General features: G+C 55.0%; 1 protein-coding gene across 1 annotated transcript in view; it reads right to left on the bottom strand.

The window, feature by feature from the left end:
- Nucleotides 1-5,548: 5,548 nt before the first annotated feature.
- LOC142498028 (ribosomal protein S6 kinase 2 beta-like) overlaps nt 5,549-18,105 on the bottom strand; it is a 61,828-nt gene continuing 49,271 nt past the window's right edge. The window contains exons 7-17 of the mRNA XM_075606536.1: nt 14,969-15,075; nt 14,623-14,660; nt 13,986-14,128; nt 12,598-12,668; nt 9,444-9,532; nt 8,452-8,516; nt 7,329-7,431; nt 7,089-7,222; nt 6,499-6,621; nt 5,999-6,088; nt 5,549-5,761 (exon numbers count right to left, since the gene is read on the bottom strand). Of these exons, the coding sequence (XP_075462651.1) occupies nt 5,549-5,761; nt 5,999-6,088; nt 6,499-6,621; nt 7,089-7,222; nt 7,329-7,431; nt 8,452-8,516; nt 9,444-9,532; nt 12,598-12,668; nt 13,986-14,128; nt 14,623-14,660; nt 14,969-15,075 (1,176 nt within the window). The remainder of the gene's footprint in view (nt 5,762-5,998; nt 6,089-6,498; nt 6,622-7,088; nt 7,223-7,328; nt 7,432-8,451; nt 8,517-9,443; nt 9,533-12,597; nt 12,669-13,985; nt 14,129-14,622; nt 14,661-14,968; nt 15,076-18,105) is intronic.

The following is an 18,105-nucleotide window of genomic DNA, read 5'->3' as shown; positions in this document are numbered from 1 at the left end:
AATGTGTCTCCCTCCGACCCCACAGGGTGGCACACAGAAGGGGCGGCATAGAGAATGTGTCTCCTCCCCCACAGGGTGGCACACAGAAGGGGCGGCATAGAGAGTGTGCCTCCTCCCCCCACAGGGTGGCACACAGAAGGGGCGGCATAGAGAATGTGTCTCCTCCCCCACAGGGTGGCACACAGAAGGGGCGGCATAGGGAATGTGTCTCCTCCCCCACAGGGTGGCACACAGAAGGGGCGGCATAGGGAATGTGTCTCCTCCCCCCCACAGGGTGGCACACAGAAGGGGCGGCATAGGGAATGTGTCTCCTCCCCCCACAGGGTGGCACACAGAAGGGGCGGCATAGGGAATGTGTCTCCTCCCCCCCACAGGGTGGCACACAGAAGGGGCGGCATAGAGAATGTGTCTCCTCCCCCCACAGGGTGGCACACAGAAGGGGCGGCATAGAGAATGTGTCTCCTCCCCCCACAGGGTGGCACACAGAAGGGGGCGGCATAGAGAATGTGGTCTCCTCCCCCCACAGGGTGGCACACAGAAGGGGCGGCATAGGGAATGTGTCTCCTCCCCCACAGGGTGGCACACAGAAGGGCGGCATAGGGAATGTGTCTCCTCCCCCCACAGGGTGGCACACAGAAGGGGCGGCATAGGGGAATGTGTCTCCTCCCCCCCACAGGGTGGCACACAGAAGGGGCGGCATAGGGAATGTGTCTCCTCCCCCCACAGGGTGGCACACAGAAGGGGCGGCATAGGGAATGTGTCTCCTCCCCCCACAGGGTGGCACACAGAAGGGGCGGCATAGGGAATGTGTCTCCTCCCCCCCACAGGGTGGCACACAGAAGGGGCGGCATAGGGAATGTGTCTCCTCCCCCACAGGGTGGCACACAGAAGGGGCGGCATAGGGAATGTGTCCTCCTCCCCCCACAGGGTGGCACACAGAAGGGGCGGCATAGGGAATGTGTCTCCTCCCCCCACAGGGTGGCACACAGAAGGGGCGGCATAGAGAATGTGTCTCCTCCCCCACAGGGTGGCACACAGAAGGGGCGGCATAGGGAATGTGTCTCCTCCCCCCACAGGGTGGCACACAGAAGGGGCCGGCATAGAGAATGTGTCTCCTCCCCCACAGGGTGGCACACAGAAGGGGCGGCATAGAGAAGGTGTCTCCTCCCCCACAGGGTGGAACACAGAAGGGGCGGCATAGAGAATGTGTCTCCTCCCCCCCACAGGGTGGGCACACAGAAGGGGCGGCATAGGGAATGTGTCTCCTCCCCCACAGGGTGGCACACAGAAGGGGCGGCATAGAGAATGTGTCTCCTCCCCCACAGGGTGGCACACAGAAGGGGGCGGCATAGAGGTGGCACACAGAAGGGGCGGCATAGAGAATGTGTCTCCTCCCCCACAGGGTGGCACACAGAAGGGGCGGCATAGAGAAGGTGTCTCCTCCCCCCACAGGGTGGCACACAGAAGGGGCGGCATAGAGAATGAGTCTCCTCCCCCCACAGGGTGGCACACAGAAGGGGCGGCATAGGGAATGTGTCTCCCCCACAGGGTGGCACACAGAAGGGGCGGCATAGAGAGTGTGTCTCCCCCACAGGGTGGCACACAGAAGGGGCGGCATAGAGAGTGTGTCTCCTCCCCCCACAGGGTGGCACACAGAAGGGGCGGCATAGAGAAGGTGTCTCCTCCCCCCACAGGGTGGCACACAGAAGGGGCGGCATAGAGAATGTGTCTCCTCCCCCCACAGGGTGGCACACAGAAGGGGCAGCATAGGGAATGTGTCTCCCTCCCCCACAGGGTGGCACACAGAAGGGGCGGCATAGAGAATGTGTCTCCTCCCCCCACAGGGTGGCACACAGAAGGGGCAGCATAGAGAAGGTGTCTCCTCCCCCCACAGGGTGGCACACAGAAGGGGCGGCATACAGAATGTGTCTCCTCCCCCACAGGGTGGCACACAGAAGGGGCGGCATAGGGAATGTGTCTCCTCCCCCCACAGGGTGGCACACAGAAGGGGCGGCATAGGAAATGTGTCTCCTCCCCCCACAGGGTGGCACACAGAAGGGGCGGCATAGAGAAGGTGTCTCCTCCCCCCACAGGGTGGCACACAGAAGGGGCGGCATAGGGAGTGTGTCTCCTCCCCCCACAGGGTGGCACACAGAAGGGGCGGCATAGGGAATGTGTCTCCTCCCCCCACAGGGTGGCACACAGAAGGGGCGGCATAGAGAATGTGTCTCCTCCCCCACAGGGTAGCACACAGAAGGGGCGGCATAGAGAATGTGTCTCCTCCCCCCACAGGGTGGCACACAGAAGGGGCGGCATAGGAAATGTGTCTCCTCCCCCCACAGGGTGGCACACAGAAGGGGCGGCATAGAGAAGGTGTCTCCTCCCCCACAGGGTGGCACACAGAAGGGGCGGCATAGAGAATGTGTCTCCTCCCCCCACAGGGTGGCACACAGAAGGGGCGGCATAGAGAATGTGTCTCCTCCCCCCACAGGGTGGCACACAGAAGGGGCGGCATAGAGAATGTGTCTCCTCCCCCCACAGGGTGGCACACAGAAGGGGCGGCATAGGTAATGTGTCTCTTCCCCCCACAGGGTGGCACACAGAAGGGGCGGCATAGAGAGTGTGTCTCCTCCCCCCACAGGGTGGCACACAGAAGGGGCGGCATAGGGAATGTGTCTCCTCCCCCCACAGGGTGGCACACAGAAGGGCGGCATAGAGAATGTGTCTCCTCCCCCACAGGGTGGCACACAGAAGGGGCGGCATAGAGAATGTGTCTCCTCCCCCCACAGGGTGGCACACAGAAGGGGCGGCATAGGGAATGTGTCTCCTCCCCCCACAGGGTGGCACACAGAAGGGGCGGCATAGAGAATGTGTCTCGTCCCCCACAGGGTGGCACACAGAAGGGGCGGCATAGAGAATGTGTCTCCTCCCCCACAGGGTGGCACACAGAAGGGGCGGCATAGAGAATGTGTCTCCTCCCCCACAGGGTGGCACACAGAAGGGGCGGCATAGAGAATGTGTCTCCTCCCCCCACAGGGTGGCACACAGAAGGGGCGGCATAGAGAATGTGTCTCCTCCCCCACAGGGTGGCACACAGAAGGGGCGGCATAGAGAATGTGTCTCCTCCCCCCACAGGGTGGCACACAGAAGGGGCGGCATAGGTAATGTGTCTCTTCCCCCCACAGGGTGGCACACAGAAGGGGCGGCATAGAGAGTGTGTCTCCTCCCCCCACAGGGTGGCACACAGAAGGGGCGGCATAGGGAATGTGTCTCCTCCCCCCACAGGGTGGCACACAGAAGGGCGGCATAGAGAATGTGTCTCCTCCCCCACAGGGTGGCACACAGAAGGGGCGGCATAGAGAATGTGTCTCCTCCCCCCACAGGGTGGCACACAGAAGGGGCGGCATAGGGAATGTGTCTCCTCCCCCCACAGGGTGGCACACAGAAGGGGCGGCATAGAGAATGTGTCTCGTCCCCCACAGGGTGGCACACAGAAGGGGCGGCATAGAGAATGTGTCTCCTCCCCCCACAGGGTGGCACACAGAAGGGGCGGCATACAGAATGTGTCTCCTCCCCCACAGGGTGGCACACAGAAGGGGCGGCATAGAGAATGTGTCTCCTCCCCCCACAGGGTGGCACACAGAAGGGGCGGCATAGAGAATGTGTCTCCTCCCCCACAGGGTGGCACACAGAAGGGGCGGCATAGAGAATGTGTCTCCTCCCCCCACAGGGTGGCACACAGAAGGGGCGGCATAGAGAATGTGTCTCCTCCCCCCACAGGGTGGCACACAGAAGGGGCGGCATAGGGAATGTGTCTCTTCCCCCCACAGGGTGGCACACAGAAGGGGCGGCATAGAGAGTGTGTCTCCTCCCCCCACAGGGTGGCACACAGAAGGGGCGGCATAGAGAATGTGTCTCCTCCCCCCACAGGGTGGCACACAGAAGGGGCGGCATAGAGAATGTGTCTCCTCCCCCACAGGGTGGCACACAGAAGGGGCGGCATAGGGAATGTGTCTCCTCCCCCACAGGGTGGCACACAGAAGGGGCGGCATAGGGAATGTGTCTCTCTCCCCCCACAGGGTGGCACACAGAAGGGGCGGCATAGAGAATGTGTCTCCTCCCCCCACAGGGTGGCACACAGAAGGGGCGGCATAGGGAATGTGTCTCCTCTCCCCACAGGGTGGCACACAGAAGGGGCGGCATAGAGAATGTGTCTCCTCCCCCCACAGGGTGGCACACAGAAGGGGCGGCATAGGAAATGTGTCTCCTCCCCCACAGGGTGGCACACAGAAGGGGCGGCATAGAGAATGTGTCTCCTCCCCCACAGGGTGGCACACAGAAGGGGCGGCATAGAGAATGTGTCTCCTCACCCCACAGGGTGGCACACAGAAGGGGCGGCATAGGGAATGTGTCTCTTCCCCCCACAGGGTGGCACACAGAAGGGGCGGCATAGAGAGTGTGTCTCCTCCCCCCACAGGGTGGCACACAGAAGGGGCGGCATAGGGAATGTGTCTCCTCCCCCACAGGGTGGCACACAGAAGGGGCAGATGAGTCTGTTCCTCCCAACACATGGCGACAGGGAGCCAGAAGGGAGCTGTGAGCCTGCGCCTGCGCGCTGCCTTGCTACAGAGGGTCCTGCCTGCGCGCTGCCTTGCTACAGAAGGTCCTGCCTGCGCCTGCGCGCTGCCTTGCTACAGAAGGTCCTGCCTGTGCGCTGCCTTGCTACAGAAGGCCCTGCCTGCGCCTGCGCGCTGCCTTGCTACAGAAGGTCCTGCCTGCGCCTGCGCGCTGCCTTGCTACAGAGGGTCCTGCCTGCGCCTGCGCGCTGCCTTGCTACAGAGGGTCCTGCCTGCGCCTGCGCGCTGCCTCGCTACAGAGGGTCCTGCCTGCGCCTGCGCGCTGCCTTGCTACAGAAGGTCCTGCCTGCGCCTGCGCGCTGCCTTGCTACAGAGGGTCCTGCCTGCGCGCTGCCTTGCTACAGAGGGTCCTGCCTGCGCCTGCGCGCTGCCTTGCTACAGAGGGTCCTGCCTGCGCCTGCGCGCTGCCTTGCTACAGAGGGTCCTGCCTGCGCCTGCGCGCTGCCTTGCTGCAGAAGGTCCTGCCTGCGCCTGCGCGCTGCCTTGCTAGAGGGTCCTGCCTGCGCGCTGCCTTGCTACAGAAGGTCCTGCCTGCGCCTGCGCGCTGCCTTGCTACAGAGGGTCCTGCCTGCGCGCTGCCTTGCTACAGAGGGTCCTGCCTGCGCGCTGCCTTGCTACAGAAGGTCCTGCCTGCGCGCTGCCTTGCTACAGAAGGTCCTGCCTGCGCCTGCGCGCTGCCTTGCTACAGAAGGTCCTGCCTGCGCCTGCGCGCTGCCTTGCTACAGAAGGTCCTGCCTGCGCGCTGCCTTGCTACAGAAGGTCCTGCCTGCGCGCTGCCTTGCTACAGAAGGTCCTGCCTGCGCGCTGCCTTGCTACAGAAGGTCCTGCCTGCGCGCTGCCTTGCTACAGAAGGTCCTGCCTGCGCGCTGCCTTGCTACAGAAGGTCCTGCCTGCGCCTGCGCGCTGCCTTGCTACAGAAGGCCCTGCCTGTGCCGGTGTGGGGTATTTCTGTCCTGAGCGCTTACCCCCTGGGAGTGCAGATACTCCACAGTCTTGCAAATGGTGAGAAGCACCGCGCTGGCTTCTCTCTCAGAGAAGAATTTCTGCCGCAGGATCCGGTCCAACAGTTCCCCTCCTCGCATCAGCTCGGTCACTACGTGGACGCTGGTCCTCTCCTCGTACACCTGCCGAAGGGACCAAATCAGCGTCCGGCGCACAGCACATTTATTAACCCTCGCACTGCCATGCTCTTGAGTGTTACTCGATCAATTATTACATGGCTCTGTACCGCCTGGCCCTGAAGGGGTTAAAAAGGTACAAGCAACAAACAGTATGCGTGTTTCCTTATAACCTGCAGGGGGCAGTCACGGGACACATGTTACACCTCACGAGCGGCCATCCCTCTCCCCCCCAACACTTACATCTTTCAGCGTGATGATGTTGGGGTGCTGCCCGTATCTCCGCAAGATCTCGATCTCCTCTGCGGGGTCTCTCTTGGTCTTGTCTATCACCTGCAGCCAGGGGAAGAGAAGACGTGAGGTGTTAAACCCATTACCCCAGGGGGTGGCTAACTCCAGTCATCAAGGGCCACCAAAACAGGTCAGGTAATAGGGATATCCCTGCTTCAGCACAGGTGGCTCAATTGCACTGAAGCTGGGATATCCTTGAAACCCGACCTGTTGGTGGCCCTTGAGGACTGGAGTTGAGAGCCCCTGCGTTAAACCTTTCACTGCCGCCGGTGAATGAAACCTCCGTCACTGCCGCCGGTGACTGAAACCTCCGTCACCGCTTCCGGCTGAATAGAAGCTCCTCTCCCCTATGGGAGGCCTGCGGTGCATTGCTCCTCACAGGGTCCCGCAGCCCGGTGCCCTGTCCTGAAGCTTCCTGTGGCAATGGAAAGGTCCACCCCGAGTCTCCTCACCTTCACGGCATACTCCGTGCTGGTGCCCTTGTGGATGCAGCGCTTGCAGACAGAGTACGAGCCCAAGCCGATGGTTTCCTTCACGCAGTACAGGTCGCTGAACAGCACGGTTTTACTGTGAAGCTTCACAAGAGGAGTCACAGCGTCACTCATAGTCAGGGATTGTTTACTCGTCACAAGAGCGGACACGCGCGCACAGCTCTGCGCGACCCACCCAATAAGCCACCCTTTGACACAGGTCCTGCAGTGACCGATTAATATGCATTATAACACAATAAACTGCCAGAGCCACCTAGTAGCACATACAGAACGTCTAACTCCCTTACACGTGGAGTTCGTGTAAACTCCAGTTTTAACCCTACAACGCGTCCCGAACATGTGGGGGCTGGATATCAGAAGATCTGTCTCTGTGAATGCCGTGTGCCCGGAAATGTGCAGAGCTGTCCTGCTTAACCCTCCAATACAGAATGAGAACAATACTTTACCAAAATTATACTATTTCAATGGCAGCAGGACCCATGAATGCATACACTACAAACCACCACACAGATACACATTATACACACACACACACACACACACACACACACCTTTACCACCGACAGTACAGGGGGCCCCGCCGCCGGCACCGCTCTTCCATCTTCCTCCCCCAATACCGGAGCCACAAAGCTAAATCCCCGGAAAAGCTGGTGAGCTCCAGCACTGGGAGGGATCCCCGGGGAATCTGTGAAGAACAGGAGGGGGGGGGGGGGGGGGAAGAGGGAGAAATAGGGGAGTCAGTCGGTATGAGACCCTCTGTGCGCCCCCCCTCCCCCCACACCAATACCAACCTTTTGGGGTACGAGAAGTGAACTCTGTGTCAAAGTAATAGGTGTCGTCTGGCTGAGCGATTGCGGGTTTAAAGGGGGGGTTAAGCTCCCGACGGTACAGCTTCTGAAGGACACAGAAGGGGGAGCCACGCAGGTGAGCGCATTGTAACACCTTGGTTCCCCGAGAACACACAAGCAAAACAGGGGCAGCGCCTGCCTGTGAGGTTTGTGCTGCTCAAAGAGAAGCAGGAGCCGGTACAGTTTGCTCAAGGATCTCCAGAGGCAGCACACCCCTATCGGGACTTGATGTGTTAGACGGGCTGCAAGTCAATTCTATCCAATACAGTATATGACACACTTGAGGGTGTGTGTGTGTGAGGGTGTGTGTGTGTGTGTGGGTGTGTGTGTGTGTGAGGGTGTGTGTGTGTGAGGGGGTGTGTGTGTGTGTGAGGGTGTGTGTGAGGGTGTGTGTGTATGTGTGTATGTACATATGTGTCTCTCTCTCTCCTCGGCTACCAGGGTTCTCAATATGCCAGCTCTTCCAGCATTGGCCGCCCTGCGGACCAATAGGAAGCCATGACATCATCAGTGCGGCATCCTATTGGCCCATGTGCCGCAGGAGCTTTAAACTTTAAAGCCCTGCTTGCTAAGCTGGAGCTGCTACCGGCACCTACTTCAGAGGTGAGCTTATCCGGAAGTAGCATAGGTAGCCATTCCCGGAGCTGAAATTAAGGGGGTTCAGCTACAGAGACCCTCTGCTTCAATTCTATAATAAAAAAATATGCTGCCTTGGATTGCTCCTTTAATGCATATGTTCATACATGGATTATTTGGATCACATGGATATATTGTGGATTTTAGCAGCGTTCACTCATCCACGTCAAACGTCATCACGCATTAAACATGGCCGCCGTCTATGTTGCTGCGTGCCTTTAAAAAGCGCCAAGTCCCAGGAGGCAAATAAAAAGAACACACACCACTTAGTGGGGTCATTAACCTCACAGTGAAACCTCCTCTAGCCACTTCAAGTAAAAATGTCACTTGTTCCGTGTGAAGCACAAACTGGTTGTCATCGGATAATGACTGTACCCCGAAGTTTGACCGGATTACACTACCCGGCAGTTGTGTGCACTGCGACACTTACGTTCCAGTCAATGGTGGAGAAGAAGGGATGGCGTTTAATCTCCTCCGCGCCGTCTGTGGCAGATCCTGAAAAACACGGCACTGGTAAAAATAAGACCGGGAAGAAAAGTGGACAGAATATAGAAATACAGCATTATTTCACATCAACGGTAAAGAAAAATAATCCTTTTAAGCATGCTTGAATAGGACGCCTTGACGTATTTAGTGCACCACAAGTAATACATTATATACTTTATTAGCAGCCTGTCTGATTACAGGTGGAATTGCACTTAACAGGGAGAAGGCGTCTCGTGGTGGAGAAAACATGTTTTGCTTCAGCCGTTTTATTAGCTCCTATTTAATTGTTTACAGGAGTACTACATTTACTACCAAAGTGTTTGGCAGAGAGAGAATAGGCACAATACTATATTTAGCCTGTAATTGATAACTTTTCACACTATTTAGTGGGTGAGGCTAATGCCCCACAACAAAAAGTTATGCTGTTAGGCACCTATATAGTTAATTGAGGTGAAACACGCCCTCTCTTGGCTCTCCATGCAGTCCTGCATCCATATTACTTTAATAATGATTATTAGATCCAACGGCATCCATGTATATAGTTACCAGTACTCTCTCTCTCTCTGTATATAGTATAATACTAGCTCTCTATTTGGTAGAAGCTCTTATCAGCAAATTGATTAACATAGTTTTGTGTCAGAGCGCTGTGCTGCCCCTGGACGCAGTCTCCCCAAGCGCTCTGACTGCACCAACGCACGCACACACCTCAACCCTGAGCCCACGTCACGTGGAAGTGACGTCAGACGTACGCGTCCCCATCGGGGGGCCTTGCTAAATACTATTTCACATCATTCAACCATGAAGGAGTTTTTTTTTTTTGTTTAAATGGCCCTTCTAGGACCTGGTGCAGAATACAACAACGCGCCCATTCATAGCAGGCAGCGGGTGCGGGTTGCAGAGCCTGTGAATGTGGCAGTGTGAGGAGCGATCACTCACCTAACCGGTTAGTGGGATTCCTCTTGAAGAGAGCGCGTAGCAAACCCTGCGCCTCGCTGCTGAGAAACTGTGGCATCCCCAGTTTGGCCCTGAGAGGGAGAGAGAGGGCAGTGTGAGGGGTGCCAGTCCTGTGTATAACCTCACAGATTAGCAGTGTGAGGGGTGCCAGTCCTGTGTATAACACACAGATTAGCAGTGTGAGGTGTGCCAGTCCTGTGTATAACACACAGATTAGCAGTGTGAGGGGTACCAGTCCTGTGTATAACACAGATTAGCAGTGTGAGGAGAACCAGTCCTGTGTATAACACACAGATTAGCAGTGTGAGGTGTGCCTGTCCTGTGTATAACACAGATTAGCAGTGTGAGGGGTGCCTGTCCTGTGTATAACCTCACAGATTAGCAGAAAACAGATTGATCAGACCGCTCACTTTAGATCAAGTCCTTGTAGTTTTAGTATAGCGGGTGCATGGAGGTAAATAACGACAACAGAATTGATCCAAGTAGGATCAAAAGATTCCCCACTTAATTGCACTCAATGCTAGGAAGAATTATATCGGACAACAGTGGTTCATCAGATCGTTTCTCTGTAAATCAGTCTAGTGACCAACAGGATCAGAATATTTTAAAACCAAAAATAATAAAAATGTTATTACATCAAAAAAAATCTAACTACACAATGCAAAAAATATATGTAAAATCCCCCATAGTGGAGTCTATAGTAGAGGGAAATCTGGGGTAAGGATAATCTATCAATTATAATATAAATATAGGTATAATTATACAATATGTATGATAGATCCCAGGAAAAACACACACACACAGACACACCCCGCATTAACGTACGCAATGGGACCGGAGCATGTATGTAAAGCGATAATGTACTTAAAGTGAAGCACTACCTTTTCCCCACTTATCGATGCATGTACTGTACTGCAATCGTCCTATACGTGCATAACTGATGTAAATATCGCATGTGTAACAGGCTCTATAGTCTCCCCGCTTGCGCACAGCTTCAGTACAGGTAGGGAGCCGGTATTGCTGTTCAGGACGTGCTGACAGGTACATGCGTGAGCTGCCGTTTGCCTATTGAGCAATATGTACTTACTCGCGAGTGTACTTAAAGTGAGTGTCCATAAACCGGGGTATGCCTGTAACAACTATTCAGTAATGGGTATAATACCACATAGCTACTTATGTTTACAACTATATACCATGTCACAGCATAAATGTTATTGCTATGTCACTAAGGAAAATCGCCCTGTGTATAATACACAGTTTAGTAGTGTGAGGACCCCCTGTCCAGTGTATAATACACAGCTTGGCAGTGAGAGGTGCGCCTGCCCTGTGTATAATACAAAGTTTAGCCGTGCGGTGAGGGAGGACCCCCTGTCCTGTGTATAATACACAGCTTGGCAGTGAGAGGTGCGCCTGCCCTGTGTATAATACAAAGTTTAGCCGTGCGGTGAGGGAGGGCCCCCTGTCCTGTGTATAATACACAGCTTGGCAGTGAGAGGTGCGCCTGCCCTGTGTATAATACAAAGTTTAGCCGTGCGGTGAGGGAGGGCCCCCTGTCCTGTGTATAATACACAGCTTGGCAGTGAGAGGTGCGCCTGCCCTGTGTATAATACAAAGTTTAGCCGTGCGGTGAGGGAGGGCCCCCTGTCCTGTGTATAATACACAGCTTGGCAGTGAGAGGTGCGCCTGCCCTGTGTATAATACACAGTTTAGCAGTGCAGTGAGGGAGGACCCCCTGTCCTGTGTATAATACACAGCTTGGCAGTGAGAGGTGCGCCTGCCCTGTGTATAATACAAAGTTTAGCAGTGCGGTGAGGGAGGACCCCCTGTCCTGTGTATAATACACAGCTTGGCAGTGAGAGGTGCGCCTGCCCTGTGTATAATACAAAGTTTAGCAGTGCGGTGAGGGAGGACCCCCTGTCCTGTGTATAATACACAGCTTGGCAGTGAGAGGTGCGCCTGCCCTGTGTATAATACAAAGTTTAGCAGTGCGGTGAGGGAGGACCCCCTGTCCTGTGTATAATACACAGCTTGGCAGTGAGAGGTGCGCCTGCCCTGTGTATAATACAAAGTTTAGCAGTGCGGTGAGGGAGGACCCCCTGTCCTGTGTATAATACACAGCTTGGCAGTGAGAGGTGCGCCTGCCCTGTGTATAATACAAAGTTTAGCCGTGCGGTGAGGGAGGACCCCCTGTCCTGTGTATAATACACAGCTTGGCAGTGAGAGGTGCGCCTGCCCTGTGTATAATACAAAGTTTAGCAGTGCGGTGAGGGAGGACCCCCTGCCCTGTGTATAATACAAAGTTTAGCCGTGCGGTGAGGGAGGACCCCCTGTCCTGTGTATAATACACAGCTTGGCAGTGAGAGGTGCGCCTGCCCTGTGTATAATACAAAGTTTAGCAGTGCGGTGAGGGAGGACCCCCTGTCCTGTGTATAATACACAGCTTGGCAGTGAGAGGTGCGCCTGCCCTGTGTATAATACAAAGTTTAGCAGTGCGGTGAGGGAGGACCCCCTGTCCTGTGTATAATACACAGCTTGGCAGTGAGAGGTGCGCCTGCCCTGTGTATAATACAAAGTTTAGCAGTGCGGTGAGGGAGGACCCCCTGCCCTGTGTATAATACAAAGTTTAGCAGTGCTGTGAGGGAGGACCCCCTGCCCTGTGTATAATACAAAGTTTAGCCGTGCGGTGAGGGAGGACCCCCTGTCCTGTGTATAATACACAGCTTGGCAGTGAGAGGTGCGCCTGCCCTGTGTATAATACAAAGTTTAGCAGTGCGGTGAGGGAGGACCCCCTGTCCTGTGTATAATACACAGCTTGGCAGTGAGAGGTGCGCCTGCCCTGTGTATAATACAAAGTTTAGCAGTGCGGTGAGGGAGGACCCCCTGTCCTGTGTATAATACACAGCTTGGCAGTGAGAGGTGCGCCTGCCCTGTGTATAATACAAAGTTTAGCCGTGCGGTGAGGGAGGACCCCCTGTCCTGTGTATAATACACAGCTTGGCAGTGCGAGGTGCTTGTAGATGCAGAGTTTAAGTTTCAGCCCCTGTCCAGTGTATAATACACAGCTTGGCAGTGAGAGGTGCTTGTAGATGCAGAGTTTAAGTTTCAGCCCCTGTCCCTCCCCTCCCGTGACTCTTACTTTAGAATGAGAGTCATGGTTTCTTTGCGATCTTTCCCGTGGAACGGCAGCGATCCCGTCAACATTTCAAACTGCAAACATGGAAGCAGACACGCGTGTTACCAAGATGGACCAGCTCCTCCCTGCCCTGCTCACTTCCGAATGACTTGTACTATCCTAGATCATTGCTGGGAGCTTTGTGCCCCATTGGTAGAAAATTGCTATTTAAAGTTATTAGTCCATGTGCTGCTCAATGCTTAAGCCCTTTCCCCCAGATTCCTCAAGCTCCGTCACAGGTTAATGCCCCCACAAGGGCATTACCACGCATTGACTTGGATGCCAGCTCACTCCTGTTCGGGAGCGATATACCGGAACGGAGTTTGACGAATAGCCTTGAGTTTAGCACAAGGACGCCTGGGTAATATTGCTGTAAAGGTCAGGATCACCACCAGGTGGCAGCAGAGGATGCTTTGTAGCCACCATACAACTTTAAAGCAGAAATCACACCAGGATCTGTTCTGCATAAACAGAGCCGGAGGATCTTGGTACGTTGAAGCCCCCCCCCCCCCCCCCCCCCCCCCCGTGCTATTCCTAGCTCGCGGGAGCACCCCAACCCCCCCCACACAGATTTAGCTTTTTATGAGCAGGTAAAATTAAAAATCTTAAAAAATAAATAAATGATTGGCACTGGGGTCATCCAATAGGAAGCTGCCATTATCCTCCGATAACATTACACTTTCTATTGGCCAGTGAAAACCAGGATTGGAGGGCAGACATAATAATAATAATAATACAAAACGGTGGGGGAGAAGACATATTCTGGGGTTACACATCTGTAGAAAACATCTGAGTAGGTGGGGGGGGGGGGGGGAGACTACTTTAAAATGGTGGCGGGCATTATTATTAAAGACTACATTCGAGCAGGATCGCACAGGAAGAGTTCAGACACTTGTGCACATTAAAATAAAATACTAGATTGTGTAAGAAATGTTGGCGTCACATTAATAAAAACGTACTCACAAACGCCACTTGGTTATGAGATTATTAGGCATTGGGGATGGGATAGGATCTGTGACGCTGTGTATTACTTATTGCAGAATTGAGGTAGAAACAGATTTTTTTTTTGGTGGGGGGTTTAGGAATCTCCCATCTCACATAAACTATACAAATAACAATGAAAAATGAATTGGCACAGAGAGGTTTCCGAGTACAAACCTCGGTTTCTCAGCGCTTACAATGCTGGGGACTGAACTTCTACACAAAAAGCCAATCTCAACCACTCCAAAGGCAGGTTCTACACTTCATTTTAGTCACCGCTGCTTTAAACTACTTCATTGCTGCCGGGGGGCCCACACCCAGTGAGGCAGCAGGAGTTGGGTTACCCCTGGATAAGCCCCACTCAGAGTTACCATGAGCACGCCGTAAGACCACCAGTCTGCGCTGTGTGTGTGTCCCTGCCGGTTCACCACCTCGGGGGCCATGTATTCCACCGTCCCGCAGAATGAGTACGCCTTCTTCTCATGGTCTATCGCCTCCTTACTGAGCCCAAAATCTGACCAGGGGGCACATGGGAAGAGAGAGGGTCACAGGGACAGTGTAACCATACACCGAGGCACACAGACACACGCACAGAAAGGTAGATAGACTGATATGAAGGATTATACACATACACATAGGTAGATACAAACACACACACAAAGATACATAGAGATAGATATAAATATTAGATACACACTAAGCTATACACACCCACAGATAGGCACACACAGACTAAGACAGATACCCACAGGCAGACACACAGACACACAGACACACAGACACACAGACACACAGACACACAGACACACAGACACACAGACACACAGACACACAGACACAATGTGCTAAATAAGGAAGTCAGACAGCCACATGTTAGGATAGCAGAGACTGGTGGATAACTGGCAGCTAGTTAGGGAATGTATCAACAAACAGTGTTATGGTCTGTGTGGCCGCACATTTAGAGGGACCCTCAGCACAAAGTGAGGGGGGGAGGGGGAGTGGACTTACCGGTCAGCTTAATGTGACCCTCTTCATCCAGGAGAATGCTGCAAACAAAGAAAGAGAAGAAAACAAACAAAGAAAGAGAAGAAAAAAAAGAGTGTCACTGTCACACCGGGGGGGGGGGAAATGCTACTGTACATAAACCAGAACTCACACCTACTGTCCCCGGGCATAACCCTTCCGCACACACTGTATAACTCGGATTCTCTCTGCCTACAGTGTAAACTATTCAGGCAAGGACCCCCGCTGGAGTTTGAAATGCATGTATGAAATGTATCGGTATTGTGCCTGCACGGCGATGATGCATGAAGATTGCGATAGAGCTGGGGAATAACATGTGTGGCTCTCATACTTTTCAGGTTTCAGGTCCCTGTAGATGATTCCCAGGCTGTGCAGGTGATCGAGGCCCAGAGCAAGCTCTGCGAGGTAAAACTTCACATCCTCCTCCGTGAACATCACCTGTGAGGGAGGAGAGACACGTGGGTGAAAGGAAGAGGCACGGGGGAGAGAGAAAGAGGCATGGGGGGAGAGCGAGAGAGAGAGAGAGAGAAAGGAGAGACGCGGGGGAGAGAAAGGAAAGGAGAGACGCGGGGGAGAGAAAGGAAAGGAGAGACGCGGGAGAGAGAAAGGAAAGGAGAGACGCGGGGGAGAGAAAGGAAAGGAGAGACGCGGGGGAGAGAAAGGAAAGGAGAGACGCGGGAGAGAGAAAGGAAAGGAGAGACGCGGGGGAGAGAAAGGAAAGGAGAGACGCGGGGGAGAGAAAGGAAAGGAGAGACGCGGGGGAGAGAAAGGAAAGGAGAGACGCGGGGGAGAGAAAGGAAAGGAGAGACGCGGGGGAGAGAAAGGAGAGACGCGGGGGAGAGAAAGGAAAGGAGAGACGCGGGGGAGAGAAAGGAAAGGAGAGACGCGGGGGAGAGAAAGGAAAGGAGAGACGCGGGGGAGAGAAAGGAGAGACGCGGGGGAGAGAAAGGAAAGGAGAGACGTGGGGGAGAGAAAGGAAAGGAGAGACGCGGGGAGAGAAAGGAGAGACGCGGGAGAGAGAAAGGAAAGGAGAGACGCGGGAGAGAGAAAGGAAAGGAGAGACGCGGGAGAGAGAAAGGAAAGGAGAGACGCGGGAGAGAGAAAGGAAAGGAGAGACGCGGGAGAGAGAAAGGAAAGGAGAGACGCGGGAGAGAGAAAGGAAAGGAGAGACGCGGGGGAGAGAAAGGAAAGGAGAGACGCGGGGGAGAGAAAGGAAAGGAGAGACGCGGGGGAGAGAAAGGAGAGACGCGGGGGAGAGAAAGGAAAGGAGAGACGCGGGGGAGAGAAAGGAGAGACGCGGGGGAGAGAAAGGAAAGGAGAGACGCGGGGGAGAGAAAGGAAAGGAGAGATGCGGGGGAGAGAAAGGAAAGGAGAGACGCGGGGGAGAGAAAGGAGAGACGCGGGGAGAGAAAGGAAAGGAGAGACGCGGGGGAGAGAAAGGAGAGACGCGGGGAGAGAAAGGAAAGGAGAGACGCGGGGGAGAGAAAGGAGAGACGCGGGGGAGAGAAAGGAGAGACGCGGGGGAGAGAAAGGAAAGGAGAGACGTGGGGGAGAGAAAGGAAAGGAGAGACGCGGGGAGAGAAAGGAGAGACGCGGGGGAGAGAAAGGAAAGGAGAGACGCGGGGGAGAGAAAGGAGAGACGCGGGGGAGAGAAAGGAAAGGAGAGACGCGGGGGAGAGAAAGGAGAGACGCGGGAGAGAGAAAGGAAAGGAGAGACGCGGGGGAGAGAAAGGAAAGGAGAGACGCGGGGGAGAGAAAGGAGAGACGCGGGGGAGAGAAAGGAAAGGAGAGACGCGGGGGAGAGAAAGGAGAGACGCGGGGGAGAGAAAGGAAAGGAGAGACGCGGGAGAGAGAAAGGAAAGGAGAGACGCGGGAGAGAGAAAGGAAAGGAGAGACGCGGGAGAGAGAAAGGAAAGGAGAGACGCGGGAGAGAGAAAGGAAAGGAGAGACGCGGGAGAGAGAAAGGAAAGGAGAGACGCGGGAGAGAGAAAGGAAAGGAGAGACGCGGGGGAGAGAAAGGAAAGGAGAGACGCGGGGGAGAGAAAGGAGAGACGCGGGAGAGAGAAAGGAAAGGAGAGACGCGGGGGAGAGAAAGGAGAGGAGAGACGCGGGAGAGAGAAAGGAAAGGAGAGACGCGGGAGAGAGAAAGGAAAGGAGAGACGCGGGAGAGAGAAAGGAAAGGAGAGACGCGGGGGAGAGAAAGGAAAGGAGAGACTCGGGAGAGAGAAAGGAAAGGAGAGACGCGAGGGAGAGAAAGGAAAGGAGAGACGCGGGGGAGAGAAAGGAAAGGAGAGACGCGGGGGAGAGAAAGGAGAGACGCGGGGGAGAGAAAGGAAAGGAGAGACGCGGGGGAGAGAAAGGAGAGACGCGGGGGAGAGAAAGGAAAGGAGAGACGCGGGGGAGAGAAAGGAGAGACGCGGGGGAGAGAAAGGAAAGGAGAGACGCGGGGGAGAGAAAGGAGAGACGCGGGAGAGAGAAAGGAAAGGAGAGACGCGGGAGAGAGAAAGGAAAGGAGAGACGCGGGAGAGAGAAAGGAAAGGAGAGACGCGGGAGAGAGAAAGGAAAGGAGAGACGCGGGGGAGAGAAAGGAAAGGAGAGACGCGGGGAGAGAAAGGAGAGACGCGGGGGAGAGAAAGGAAAGGAGAGACGCGGGGGAGAGAAAGGAGAGACGCGGGAGAGAGAAAGGAAAGGAGAGACGCGGGAGAGAGAAAGGAAAGGAGAGACGCGGGAGAGAGAAAGGAAAGGAGAGACGCGGGAGAGAGAAAGGAAAGGAGAGACGCGGGAGAGAGAAAGGAAAGGAGAGACGCGGGGGAGAGAAAGGAAAGGAGAGACGCGGGGGAGAGAAAGGAGAGACGCGGGAGAGAGAAAGGAAAGGAGAGACGCGGGGGAGAGAAAGGAGAGGAGAGACGCGGGAGAGAGAAAGGAAAGGAGAGACGCGGGGGAGAGAAAGGAAAGGAGAGACGCGGGAGAGAGAAAGGAAAGGAGAGACGCGGGGGAGAGAAAGGAAAGGAGAGACTCGGGAGAGAGAAAGGAAAGGAGAGACGCGGGGGAGAGAAAGGAAAGGAGAGACGCGGGGAAGAGAAAGGAGAGGAGAGACGCGGGAGAGAGAAAGGAAAGGAGAGACGCGGGGGAGAGAAAGGAAAGGAGAGACGTGGGAGAGAGAAAGGAAAGGAGAGATGCGGGAGAGAGAAAGGAAAGGAGAGGCGCGGGAGAGAGAAAGGAAAGGAGAGACGCGGGGGAGAGAAAGGAAAGGAGAGACGCGGGGAAGAGAAAGGAAAGGAGAGATGCGGGGGAGAGAAAGGAGAGACGCATGGGGTAGAGAAAAGAGACATGGGGTGACACAGAGGTAGATGAGAGAGACGGGGTTACAGAGAGATGAGGGGGAGAGACATGAAAGGGGGTCTGGGGTAAAAATAGGGGACGATACAGAGAGAAGCAAAAAGAGAGAGTGAAGAGACTGAGCACCCA

Source organism: Ascaphus truei, chromosome 6, assembly GCF_040206685.1.
Source record: "Ascaphus truei isolate aAscTru1 chromosome 6, aAscTru1.hap1, whole genome shotgun sequence".
In the NCBI taxonomy this organism is placed as follows: domain Eukaryota; kingdom Metazoa; phylum Chordata; class Amphibia; order Anura; family Ascaphidae; genus Ascaphus; species Ascaphus truei.
Note: the sequence above shows the minus strand (reverse complement) of the source record. Positions and strands in the feature narration are given on the sequence as shown.